This window comes from Haematobia irritans, chromosome 2, assembly GCF_050003625.1.
Source record: "Haematobia irritans isolate KBUSLIRL chromosome 2, ASM5000362v1, whole genome shotgun sequence".
Lineage (NCBI taxonomy): Eukaryota > Metazoa > Arthropoda > Insecta > Diptera > Muscidae > Haematobia > Haematobia irritans.
In genome coordinates, this window is record NC_134398.1 from 51,601,065 (window position 1) to 51,614,342 (window position 13,278).

Sequence of the window (13,278 nt, forward strand, 5' to 3'; positions counted from 1 at the left end):
GCAACAACCATTTTTTAGCAAAGTACAAACTTTAACAAATAGTCTGATATTTTAAAATGTTAAATAATATGTTGTTACTACAAAAGAGACCAATTTTAATCGCGTAAAAACGATGGTCCAAACTTGTCGAATTTAGGACCAAAGAATAACATGCAAAAAATTGATTAATGTTCCTTAGTGGTAATCATTCACAGGAAATTGGAGCAAATTTCCACTTGATGGACCTTTCACAAGATTGGTACAGATGCTCAAGTTTATCGTAATGTTTATATTTTCATATACAGTGAAACCTTCCAGAAGTGGTCGCCTAAATTTTGTCCACACATCTGGGAGATGTTAACTTATAAGAGTTAAATTTTAATGCTCACGAAAGTTGTCCACTTTTGATAGTGTCCAAGACATATCCTTAAGTGTAAATTTAACCCGACAATTATAATACCGTTCCCTTTCACACGGTTTGGCCAGTACTGTGGCGGGTGCATACACACCAGGGGCTAGTCCTGTACCGGTCCTGGTTTTGATTCATTTCCGATAGGGTAATTTGTTAGGGTTATATCAATAAAATTTAATATTAAAATGAAATGTAAATAATATTAAAATGAATGACCTAACCCGTGAACGGAAAAATTTCTATATACGTGGCCAAAACGAAATTTCAACACCTTTGTCATCAGCGGTTAATTGTCTCCCGCTACTAGGGATGCAAGATTTTGAAGAGGCAAAAAGAGCACATTCAGCTTATAAAAAAGAGTACATACGGAAAAAAGAGCACACTTTTCCAAACAAAAGAAAAACATTTAATTTATTAAAATATAATTCATTTAAATATAACAAAAAAGTCCATAACATAAACATAAAATAACCTACTTTCAACTCAAACTAATTTCCTTGCAATACTTTGTTTTTTTGTTATTGACCATTATTAGACCAGATACAATGTGAAGAAGCAAATTCGGCGTGATCTTCTTCGACTCTGATATATCAAGAAAACACTAGTTAATTAGAAAATAACGGCGTAGGAAAATCTCGTAGTACGACATTTACGTATGTTCGATTTACTTCGATTGAATTGCATTGAAGTAATATTTGTTGTGATGCATAAAAAGAGCACTTAACTAAAAATAGAGCACTTTTGCGTTTTTGGCCTATCTTATTTTAAGAGTACATTTTGCAAAAAAGAGCACGTCTGGCATCTCTACCCGCTACACACCTTATGAAGTTAACAAAAGTCAAGCAGATTAAATTAAAATAAATAAAAAATAATAAAAATAAAATAACTTAAACTGCATTAAATTAATTTTCGTTAAATACAAATAATTATTAGTTAGAAGTCTTCTCGGTAAAGGTATAATGGAGTCGATCTATGATATGATATGATTACTAGTTATTTTTTTTTTTTAATTAATTCTGACTTAAATTTTCTAAGTACTACAAAATTTTAATTATTTAACAATATTTTAATGTGTGAAACAACCCCTTCTCTAATGTATAAACTTTTCTCCGTTTTGTATTACTTGTTTTTTTTTTTTTTTGGTAAAGAAGATATGTTGCATAGTGAAATTAGATATAAGATATAATGCAGCATACATATGTATCGATGCATTGACATCCTTGTATTGGATACCTTATAAACGCACGTAGAAAAATAACAAAGAAAAAACAAAGTTTTTAAAGCAAATTCAAACAACAGCACAATAAATGTTTAAAATATGCAAGGAATTTTATTCTTTTGAAAAAAAAAACAAAATCTCAAACCTAATATATATAACCTAGTATTGTTTATGTAAACAAGCCAATTCCAAAATGTAGTTGATCTACAACGCGTAAATAAAAACTTAAACCCCATTAAAACTTAATGATTCCTTATAAAATCAAACATTTTATATATATATTACCTATGATAGCCCATATAAATATTACCAACAAAGTTATTCCCATTGAGTTGAACTGAGATTTTAAACTGACTTTTCTTTTTTTTCTCTCTTTATATATGTATCTATAAGCATAAGCATTTATATATTTTTTAATTTGTTTCTTTTAAATAACTATTAGATGTATATGTTCCTTAAATCATTATCAATTGTTTTTATATCCATGAGTAAAAAACAGCGTACATCCTTTGTATATTATCGTATCGATGTATGTGTAATATATGTTTAATTTTTTATTAATATATATTAAAAACAAACTAATTTGGATATTTTACACAGAGGCATAGTCAAATCGCCTCATAAAAAATCATTTGCAAATTCACTCTTCCCAATATATTATTATTATTATTAAACAATAAAAAAAATGTTAGTAATAAGATAGCTTTTTAGATAATATCATATAAATATATATAATTATAAGTAATGCGATAGAATATGTAAACATAGTCATATTTTCGTATGTACGATACTACATGGTAAGACTTTAGTGCTATTAAGTTAACGTAAAATTAAATTTTAATTATATTATTAATATGAACATACATACATATATATCACATCACAAGATATACCAATAAGAAATAAAAAAATAAATAAAATATCAAAAATGTAGAATTTTTCGTATTATTTTTCTGTTTATGTATGTGCGTCACCTTCAATTCGATTTTACCACCTACTGAAAAATTAAAGTCAAACAAAAATGTAACGATTTAGGTGTTAATGCATGAATGGAGGATCTTTAAAAAGTATACTTCGACCATCTGTTTACAAGGTTTATAATGGCAAGGCCAGTACTAAACCTAGGTTAGGTTAGGTATAGTGGCAGCCCGATTTCTCAGGCTCACTTTGACCATTGTGATACCACGGTGGTGAACTTCTCTCTTAGCTCATATTGGATACATTGCATCACAATTGGAGTAATTTCCAAAAATGGTATCCAGATATTTCGAAAGTGCTCCATAAAACAAAAAGCTCAAATTCCATATGGGAAAAATGTGACTCCATGTCCAATAAAAAAGTGTAAACACTACTATAGCATGAAATGGATTCATATATGTTTTGCGGAACCTACTATTATGCGCAATGGTAACATATTTGAATATTGGATGAGTATTGATTTCCAACATTTTAGAGCAGCTTCGATAAAGTATTCAGTGCAATTATTTTTCCGAAAGAAGATCGAGTCTACATGGACAAAATATACTTCTAAAGGCACCACTTTAAAAGCACTTCCAAAAATATCCTCCCAACGATGTTCTTTATTTTAACTGCACAGGAAGTTCATTTGAGTTAATTTTTGTATAACTCGCTTTTTTAATAATTTTAATGGGAAATTTAAAATATTAATATTTCAAATAGGTTAAAAACTGATTAAAAATTAATAAAATAGTGCAAATTATTTAAATTTTGCCGAAAAAATGCTAAATCCTTTCTAAAAAAATTTCGAATTTTTGAAAATATTTGATGTCAAACGCTCCAGATAAGCGTTATAATGCATTAGAAATCACAAAAATTTTTAAAAATTATTTATTCGTCAAAATATCACAAAATTTCTTAATTCACATCCAAAACACTGGATTCACATCACACCTTACGAAGTGATGCAAATTCAGTGCAACAGCTGTTGAAATGGTGGACCCAAAAGCGTCGCCAAAAAAGTAGTGAATATGTTCTTTTTGGATCCGGAAGTGGTGCAAAATTGACGCAGAAGCGATGAATTTAACATGGGCTTGCACAGCTGTTGCACTGAATTTGCATCACTTCTTAAGGTGTGATCCAGTCCAGTGTTTTGGATGAGAATTAAGAAATTTTGTGATATTTTGACGAATAAATAATTTTTAAAATTTTTTATGATTTCTAATGATAACGCTTGTCTGGAGCGTTTGACATCAAATATTTTCAAAAATTCGAAATTTTTCTAGAAAGGATTTCGCATTTTTCGGCAAAATTTAAATAATTTGCACTATTTTATTAATTATTAATTTGTTTTTAACCTATTTGAAATAATAAAATTTTAATTTTCCCATTAAAATTATGAAAAAAGCGAGTTATAAAAAAATTGACTCAAATGAACTTCCTGTGCAGTTAAAATAAAGAAAATCGTTGGGTGGACATTTTTGGAAGTGCTTTTAAAGTTGTGCCTTTACAAGAACTTCCAAATTTGTTTGCTGGGTGGGTTCCAAAGGAATGTTATAAGACAAAGACTGAAACTACGTCTTTTTGTTGTTTTTTTTTAACTAAAAAAATCCAGACTTCTTTAACCCATTAACGACCAAAATGAAATTGCCGGACAAAAATTGATTTTATGGTCTGTTTTTATCCACACACAATCGATATATTTTATACGAATTATAGATTTTAGATCACTTGGTACACATAAAACTATTGAAAGTATTTTACGAAAGTTATCCGAATAAAATACACTGAATATGACACTTGTTTATCAAATGCGACCAAGTATCTTTGTATATAGATTAGATGCAGTAAAAAGCGGACATACGTGTTTAAAATTACAAAAAAACGGGTAGCTCGCTTAACTTTAGACAGGTGTCTTTATATGGGGACTGAGGGCGGTAATAGGTTAATTACAAATTTTAGGAAATGTTCGGCTTTTGCCGATTATTGGTTTTTTGATGGGCTTCGGCCACAAAAAAAAAACGCTTCGGTCGAGCTCTAAAGTAAACTGTTATTCTGGGTCAATTTTTATAAATCCCGGGATTCGGGATCTCAAAATATAGAATCCAGGGTTTTTTCGGAATTCTTTAAATATTTTAAGTAATAACAATCTCCAGCGCCAAAAAATTGTTGTACAGTTTAAATCAATTTTATTAACAAAAAACATAAGATTTGATATCATACTTAACGAACACGTAGTACAACTCAACAATATGAGGAAAAGAAAAACAAAAAATTATAACAAAAATAAATTAACTCAGCAAAACATTTTAAGGATTTTGATTAGATTAAGTACATTTTCGTACACTTGTTTTGTATTTCATCGTTTTAAGTAACTTTTTAAAAATATCAAGGCATCCACATTTTTATCAGATAAACGCGATCTTGTCATATTGTCGACGGTCCTTTTATCATTGCTTTTTATTTTATATGGCCCGAATTCCATTTCACATGTACTCATTTTTCAAACGGAGACCTTATTATCTACTTCGATTTTTGATGAAATTGCACTTTTTACAGTATAACTCATGTGTAATAAAATCTTACTCAAGGTGTACCATAAATGTTTCTTAACTCTGAATGAAGACTCCAATTTATTAATAAATAATGCTAAAAAGCCACAAATTCAAATTGGAATTCGTTTTTCGGGATCTCGAAAATCCCGTGTGTGTCTGCGGTCGAAAGGAAGTGCGTCCATAGGAAAACAAAAAAAGACTTAAAAAACGTATACAAGTTTAATGTAAGTTAAGTCAAATTGAAAGTCATATTTAGAATATAATCCCTCATGTTATTGCGATTTATTCTAAAAAAGAAAAATAATTACAATTGTGTGCCAAATTACACCTCATGAAATTCTAATATAAAAATCTAAGTAATTACAGATGTAAACAAATAGATAGACAAATATTTTACTACATCTTCTGTTAGATGATTGAAATGGTGATGGACAAAACACAATTATTTTATTTTGGTTAAATTGTTTCAAATCACAAACTAAAGACTACAACGACATAGCTTTACGAAACAGATAGCGCTCATATCTTGCGAATCTCATTAGATGATTCCTCTTGCAGAGTCGAATTATCACTCAGCAAATTACGATCACACTTGGTAGCCTGGAAGAGAAAATAAAAACAAATTACAAATGTGGCGAAAAAAAATTATAAAAGGAAAATAATATGAAATAGTGGCCTCAAAATGGTTATGTCTTTTAAAGTACTATATGTGTGTTAACTCCCGAAAGTTAGCATAGATTTGCGAACATAAAATGTAGCCGAAAAGTTCTTGCTAAAGACAGTCTCTAATTTCCAGATCTAGCATCTAAAATCCAAAACGCCTTATAATAAGATTAGTTATCAAAAGAGAAACATCTTTAGTTGATTGACTACTGCAATCAAATATTCTCAATTTAATTTTATATGTTCACAATACCTTCTTTTATGAAAACATTTTGTGAGAATCGATGCCACTTTTATGGAGTGATATCTTTATTATACTAAATCCAAAATAGAACAATTTAAGACAATTATTGTCTCGAGGTCGAGTTTTGATTGTAGGTTTGGAGTACAAACATACATTTGAAATAAAATAACCAATGTTTATGCATTGCATTGTGACCTTTGCATAGAAATATAATCCCGTCATTTGTGTGGCCACTTACCTCTCTAAACTTATGTAGATATACTCCCAAGGGATCCAAATAATTATCGAAACCCAAAGTTGCAAAAGCGTATAGCAAATCGTCACCATTAACTGTTTTCCGATTTTCGGACATACTCCTTTCAATAGCCTCAGATGTAATGAACGATATAAACTCAGATACACATTCTTGTATGCATTCTCTTGCATCTTTGGCAATCTTGCCATTTTCCGGAACGGGAATTTTCATAATTTTTATAATATTACAAATTGGCAGAAAACGATCCTGTTCCCTAAGCATGTACGCATTAGGATTTTGTCGATTATCAGAGTCTTCATCTGGAAGAGGACAAAATACATCCCAATAAACACAGGATGAGCGTTTTTCAAATGCAACAACTTTTCAGTTTGAGGGTAACTATAATTATCAACATAAATTCAACTTGACTTGAAACAGCTCATATTCAATACATCTTCAAATTGTTTGCGAATTACTTCCAATTTGCCAAAATGTTGACGAAATCTTTGAAAAGGGGTTGAAGATCATATGAGAAAACTTTGACAAAACACTACCCTAAAATGCAACGAAAAAAACCATGTGGTTTTCAATACTTGTTTGTGCAACGAAGTTCGTGGTCAATTGAAAGAAATAAAAAAGATTTTAGACAAAAAACTGAATTTACTCCAAATAGTTTCTAATAATACGTAAGTGAAAATAAAAAAATGATATGAAACTTTAAGGAAGACACTAAATTATATCTCTTTGCCCAAAACTAAAATTATGGATTCTACGTTCTTTAAAACATTAAAAAGCTGACCGATGAAAAAATGTTGGACAAGTAACTGGAACTGCTTCAAATAGTTTATAATAATTGGTAAGTCAATATGAAAAATTAAATCAACACTTTAGAGAAGTCACTAAATTTAAATCTCATTGCAGAAAACTAAAATATTTGGATGCTGCATTCTTGGAAACATTAAGAGGTTGACCAATGAAAAATGATGGTGGCTTATCGAAAAGAGAAAGTTTCCATAAATCAAAGTACAATGAATTAAACTTGGTATTTATGCTTTTCCATATCAACTACTGGGTGATAATTCGCATCACGCATATAGTTTAATTTACATCGCATCATCGGTTTAATTTGATATTTTGTGAATTGAAATTGCTGGAAATTTATTCTAACTTTCTAGTCATCAAGTTCCTTGCTAATTTCCCGAATTTTAATGAGTTTTACAACAATTTTGTGACACCAACGTTCTTGAGGAATTTTGTGGTTTTCAATACATTTTGTGCCACGAAGTACGTGCTCAGTTATTTTTATTGACATAAAACTGAAATTAATCCAAAACGGTAATTATAATTGGTAAGTCAAAATAAAAAGTGAAATGAAAACGTAATGGAAATCACAAAACTCGATTGTTTTGCAGAAAACTAAAATCATTGGATGTTATATTCTTGGAAGATGTTGACCGGTGAAAAAATGATGAAGGAAACAACAAAGAAAAGATTCCAGAAAACTTGCAAAGTGCAACCAATTAAAACAAAGTAATCATCCAAACCACCATCTTATGGATACACAACCACCACCCAGGAACGTAAGGGTTGATATACATAATCTAGAGCGCGAGATCCAGCGCTATAAAAGAGAGCCTCTAGATCAAGCAGCGTACCAGGCAGGTTTGAACAGGATTCATGAGGATACTGTAGCTGAAGCGGTGAGAAGCTACAAGGTTAATCCTGTTCTTGGAGTCCGACCACCGCCCATAGCACCGGAGGAAAGAGACCTCCCACGGCAGACTAGGGTAGTTTTGGCCCAATTAAGATCAGGCAAGTGCAGCCGCCTCAATTCCTACTTATCGGTGATTGATAGCAGCGTAGCTGACGTTTGTCCAGTTTGCAACCAAGGGCCACACGACACGCGTCATCTTTTCTCTTGTCCAGCCAAACCAACCCGACTTACCACCAGATCACTCTGGACACACCACACCTTAGTCGCAGAGTTCCTTGATCTGCCAACAAGCTGATGTACCAAGCGTATAACATGAAATGGATGAGATCACAATAAACTGTTACAACAACAACAACAACAAAACAAAGTGCAACAGTTCCTAAATCAAGAACTTCTGGATGAAAATGTGCATTACATCAATTTACATTCCGTCATCAGTTTGATATTTTGTGAATTCCTCTTGATGGAATCTATTCTAACACGCAGGCCATCAAGTTCCTCGATAGTAATTATTTGAAATTGTCAGCATATTAATTAATAATGAATTAATTAACAGTTATGTGACACCAACATTATGGGGGAAATTATACATGAAAAATGTTTAAGTTATTTAAAGTTGTATTGATAGTTTTAGCTATTAATACCTTTAATAAGATAATTATGTTTTGATTGGTATTATAACATATTATTATTTTTATATATTGTTAATGTTATTTTTAATATTATTATATTTTTAACGAAAAAATTAATAAAATGTACAAAATCACTAGAAATTTAGTGTTGACTTTCAGTAAGAACTGGGATTGACTTTCATGCAAATTGTGGTTAGAAAATATTCGCAGCAATATTAATTTTTAATTTGTCTCACATTGGAAACTGTTTGAGAAATTATTGAGTAGCAATGCATTTCAATTTGAGGATTACAATTGAGAGATTATTGCTATTGTGTTGAATTTTACTGTTGAGGGTAATGTCTGTTTTTTGTTGAGAACGCGATTTTCTCAACAATTTCTCAACTTGAATATTACCCTAATCCTTTGAAAAAATGTTTGAAAAATTATTGCATTTTAGTATTTTTCAAACGTTTGTGTTTATTGGGATGGAATAGAATGTCAAATTAATTTGCTCAGATATATTACTTACCTGCGGACATTTCTTCATCTTCACATTTAACGAATTCATACTGTTGCGAATCGTTAGAAGTCATTTTAAAGATTGTAAATGAAGTAAATTAAAATTTACTATAATGCCTATTTTGCTATTTGATTGACGCAGTAACAAAAAAATGTTTGTGTTTACATTTATATTATATCACTCTCTTTTGTGCTCTCAGCTAGCTGTCAAATAAAACAAACGTGCAGAGTTGTATTCAACAAATGATAAAAACCACACATTTCATTGGTATTTGAATTCAACATACATTCAAGCATTTTTCAAATATATCCGAATTCCAAGTAGAAAATTAAAAAAAAACAGTTATTACTGCCAACCGTCGATGGCACCAAAATCTCAAACTTTGTCCTCCAATTTAAATGCATCACAGCTCAAAATCAATTTTCAATCTTTAAATATCCAAAATACATTTCAAATTTATAATGAAACACATTACAATTTTAGTTAAACTTTCATGGGATTTAGAAAATTTAAATATTTTGACTATTGTTTTTTTCTGGATTTTAACTGTGAAAACCAAATTTGCCTCTATTTGGAAGCTATTTTTCACTATTTCCAAGAATGGCTGTTATCGTAAACTTTTCTTACTTCCAACAGTCTTTAGAGACAATTTCTATATACATACATATTTATTAAAATGTATATACTTTCGAAGAGTTTTTAATTGTTGATTCTAGGTAACAGACCAACGTGATAACTTTTCTGAAATTAGCGTTTTTGATGACAACAAATATCCAAACGTGATTATTTTTTCCTGTCCAGGTTTTATTTATTTTGTATAAAGTATTTATCATAAAAATACATAAATAAGGACATACATAAATGAAGTACAAAAACTCTGTTAAATGTAGTATAGAATAATTCATAACGATTATATTAATGTATCTTGTAGACAAAAAAATGTGATAATGACATTCCAAAAGCCGTAAAAATGTATTTTCAAACATAAAAAAGTTGCATTCGTATGATATACATGTGTTTATTCTTTTAGAATATTATTAACTTTAAAAAACAACAATTATTCAAATTATAATTCAAAGCGAAGAACACAAAACATAAATTCATATACACATTTTTAAACATTAAATAGAAGAATAATTATATTATTGTTCTTTGTTAATAAAACGATTACCAGAGTTAATAAAACATGTTCACTTTTCAAAAACAAGTAAGAAAAATTGGACAAAGTAAAAAATAAAAACTACATATAAAATAAAACAAAAATAGGTAAAGTATAAAAAATTAATATAATAAGTGTCACAGACACCTAAGAAATAAAACGATAAATGGTATAAAAATACTTAAAGAACAGTATTAATGGAATACTCGAACAAAAATTCTTTTAAAATGCTTAATCAGCCATGTAAATATTTCTATTAAAATCGTTTATAAAACTTAAATTTGAGTTTTTACGAATCTTGTACAAAACTTGCATAGAATTATTATGCATGAAGTTCTGAATTATATCCCGATTTTTCATTCCTTGTGATGATAATTCATCAGAATATCTGGCATTTGGAAAAGATTTATCATTGGTCACATTATATGATAGATTTTCGTCAATTTGTTGTCCTTTAGAAATTAAAAAGTTGTGCAGCGTAACGCATGCAGATATTATATTGGAAGCATTTTCATGATCGAAAGGTAAAACTGTATCAAGACACCTAGAAAACAAATAAAGCACACATAAAACATATTCATGCATTTATAATTTTAGATCGAACCTAAAACGGGCTTTCAATAATGCATACGATTTTAATGCCACAGTTTGAATTTCATTTAATGCGATATTCACGGATTCCTGCATGATGTCTTTGGGTTTTCGATATGGATTAACAACACAAGAACTTAAATGATATTTACGATCGGCTGATCAAAGTTTATAAATTAGGGATGGAAACAAATTAAATTAAATATGAATATTTCACTAAATGGCGATAACAAAGGACTTACCTACTAACCAAGTATTTGGATTAATTTTCTGTGCGTTTTGAATAATGCTGTTTATATGACTGCGAGTCCAAATATAATTTGGACGTGTTGAACCAGAAAATCTTGGATTGACATCCAAGAAGAGGCACTTCTCATCGCATATCTGAAATGGGGAAAATTGGTTGTCCGTATATTGTCATTGAAGCTTGATTGTAAAATGAGTAACTAAATAATTAAAAGGCGGACCGAATATGTACATTATTCATTAAGTAAAAGCTGATGTTGGAAGTAACCGACATATCTGATGATTCGCACTTGCTATAAGTAGCTTAAAATCTTGGGGTGTGTGGTTTGATTTTTTCGTTAAAAACCACATCATTAAAGACCAATATCGACGACTTTCAGATTAGTTTAGTCAATTCTATTATCGAATGGACACAAATCCAGGTTCAACTCCATGATTTAAAAAAAAACATAAATTGCAACAAATTATCTAAATGTATTCATGGGTATATATTTACCCTATTGTAATCTCAAGTAAAGTTTGGACCACCGTGGTGCAATGGTTACCAAACCCGGCTTCCATACAAAGGCTCATGGGTTCAATACCTGTTTCAATGGAACACCCCAAATGTTATCCAGCTGTGATTTATCCCCTCTAAGAAATGTGAAACTCCGTTCGGATTCGGCTATAAAATGGAGGTCCCTTGTCATTGAGCTAAACATGAAACCCGGCAGTACTCAGTAATAAGAGAAAAGATTACCACTGTGATATCACAATAGACCGCATAGTCTACTGAAATAACGGGCTGTACATATACGTAACTTAACCTTGGATCATAAGTTTTTGCATGCTTTTAGATGTTTATGACAGTAATATTTTAACTCCAATACAAGTGTAAGGCCTTGATCAGTCTTTTAAATTGCAATCCCATTAGTCCAGTTTAATTGTCGTTTCACATGAATTGCATCTACCATTTTTACCGATTCACTCATTTTCAATTAATAAGAACGTTAAACTTACCAATTGAACGGCAATTGTAGCCGCTGATGAACACCGTTTATTTAAATACATAGACTCTTCATGTTTAGGAACTTTTTGAATGTATACATTGTAACAATTCAATACCCCAACGACACCTGGAACACCGAATTGTTTGAGAAATTCGGTTTTTTGTAACTCTTGATCCTTTTGCGAAAATGGAAATCTAAAAACAAAAAGTCAATTCAATAATTTTGTGCGAGAATGTCAACATTCCTACCTCACATAATCAGGACTTAGAAAGTGTACAATTATCCGACAAATATCTTCCACACATCTGACAACAGTTGGAATTGTAAGGAAAAACTTAAATTCATTCATTTGGAGCACAAGTTCCAAGTCGCCCATTAGATATGATAAAGTGGCCAGCACTAACATATCAAAAGACAATGTATTATGGAATACAATGCACTGGTGATAGGTCCGATTGCGGAGCTCCATCAAAAGACATCTGATCATGACTTTATCGAAGCCAAAACATTTGCAAAATATTTCGTCGTTTAAGCTTTGTATGATATTTTCAACAGTGTCATCCAAGCTAACAAAAATCACGTCTTGTTGGAACCATTGCCATATGTTGTCCCCTCGAAAGTTTTCTTCGATATGGTCACGAAAGTTTGCAGCATTTATATATGAGTCCATTTCAACAATAATAATTGAATTTGAGAAATATACAAAAAAAAACACTAGCGTCAACCAACGAAAATCTACAAGCAAGAAGAAAGAAGAAGCAAAACTAACGGTATCTCAAACAATCAATGGCCGCAAATACAATAAACAATCAGGGTTGTAACATCTCAGAGCAAATTAAGTCCCTATTAGAGAAATGCTTGCTTTCAAGCCGATTTTAAACATACTTTCAAAAAATTAACTGATATAGCATTCAAAAATATTATCAAATTAAATTTTATCCACAATCTGTTCAATTTATAAAGAGAGCCCAATAAACACAGGATGAGCGTTTTTCAAATGCAACAACTTTTCAGTTTGAGGGCAAATATAATTTTGAACATAAATTCAACTTGACTTGAAATAGCTCATCTTCAATACATCTTCAAATTGTTTGCGAATTACTTCCAATTTGCCAAAATGTTGACGAAATCTTTGAAAAGGTGTTGAAGATAATATGAGAAAACTTTGACAAAACACTACC

The 13,278-nt window shown here is 30.5% G+C and overlaps 2 protein-coding genes across 2 annotated transcripts; one reads left to right on the forward strand and one right to left on the reverse strand.

Moving 5' to 3' along the window:
• Positions 1–5,373: 5,373 nt before the first annotated feature.
• Nf-YB (nuclear factor Y-box B) lies at positions 5,374–9,280 on the reverse strand. Its single transcript, XM_075294057.1, has 3 exons — positions 9,122–9,280; positions 6,268–6,584; positions 5,374–5,722 (listed from the first exon to the last, which is right to left on the reverse strand). Exons 1-3 carry the CDS (start codon positions 9,183–9,185, stop codon positions 5,642–5,644), a joined length of 462 nt encoding a protein of 153 aa, XP_075150172.1. The 5' UTR covers positions 9,186–9,280; the 3' UTR covers positions 5,374–5,641.
• LOC142224289 (uncharacterized) lies at positions 6,627–8,751 on the forward strand. The gene is made up of 4 exons (XM_075294058.1): positions 6,627–6,950; positions 7,059–7,120; positions 7,186–7,612; positions 7,677–8,751. Exon 4 carries the CDS (start codon positions 7,818–7,820, stop codon positions 8,271–8,273), a length of 456 nt encoding a protein of 151 aa, XP_075150173.1. The 5' UTR covers positions 6,627–6,950; positions 7,059–7,120; positions 7,186–7,612; positions 7,677–7,817; the 3' UTR covers positions 8,274–8,751.
• Positions 9,281–13,278: the final 3,998 nt, after the last annotated feature.

What these genes read in the sequence shown, in the direction of transcription:
- LOC142224289 (XM_075294058.1), top strand. Translation starts at nt 7,818, where the DNA reads ATGGATACACAACCACCACCCAGGAACGTAAGGGTTGATATACATAAT.
- Nf-YB (XM_075294057.1), bottom strand. Translation starts at nt 9,185, where the DNA reads ATGACTTCTAACGATTCGCAACAGTATGAATTCGTTAAATGTGAAGAT. An exon ending in AGATGAAGAAATGTCCGCAG is followed by an intron (nt 6,585 to 9,121) that starts GTAAGTAATATA and finishes GTCCTCTTCCAG; the next exon opens with ATGAAGACTCTGATAATCGA. An exon ending in ATCTACATAAGTTTAGAGAG is followed by an intron (nt 5,723 to 6,267) that starts GTAAGTGGCCAC and finishes TTTCTCTTCCAG; the next exon opens with GCTACCAAGTGTGATCGTAA.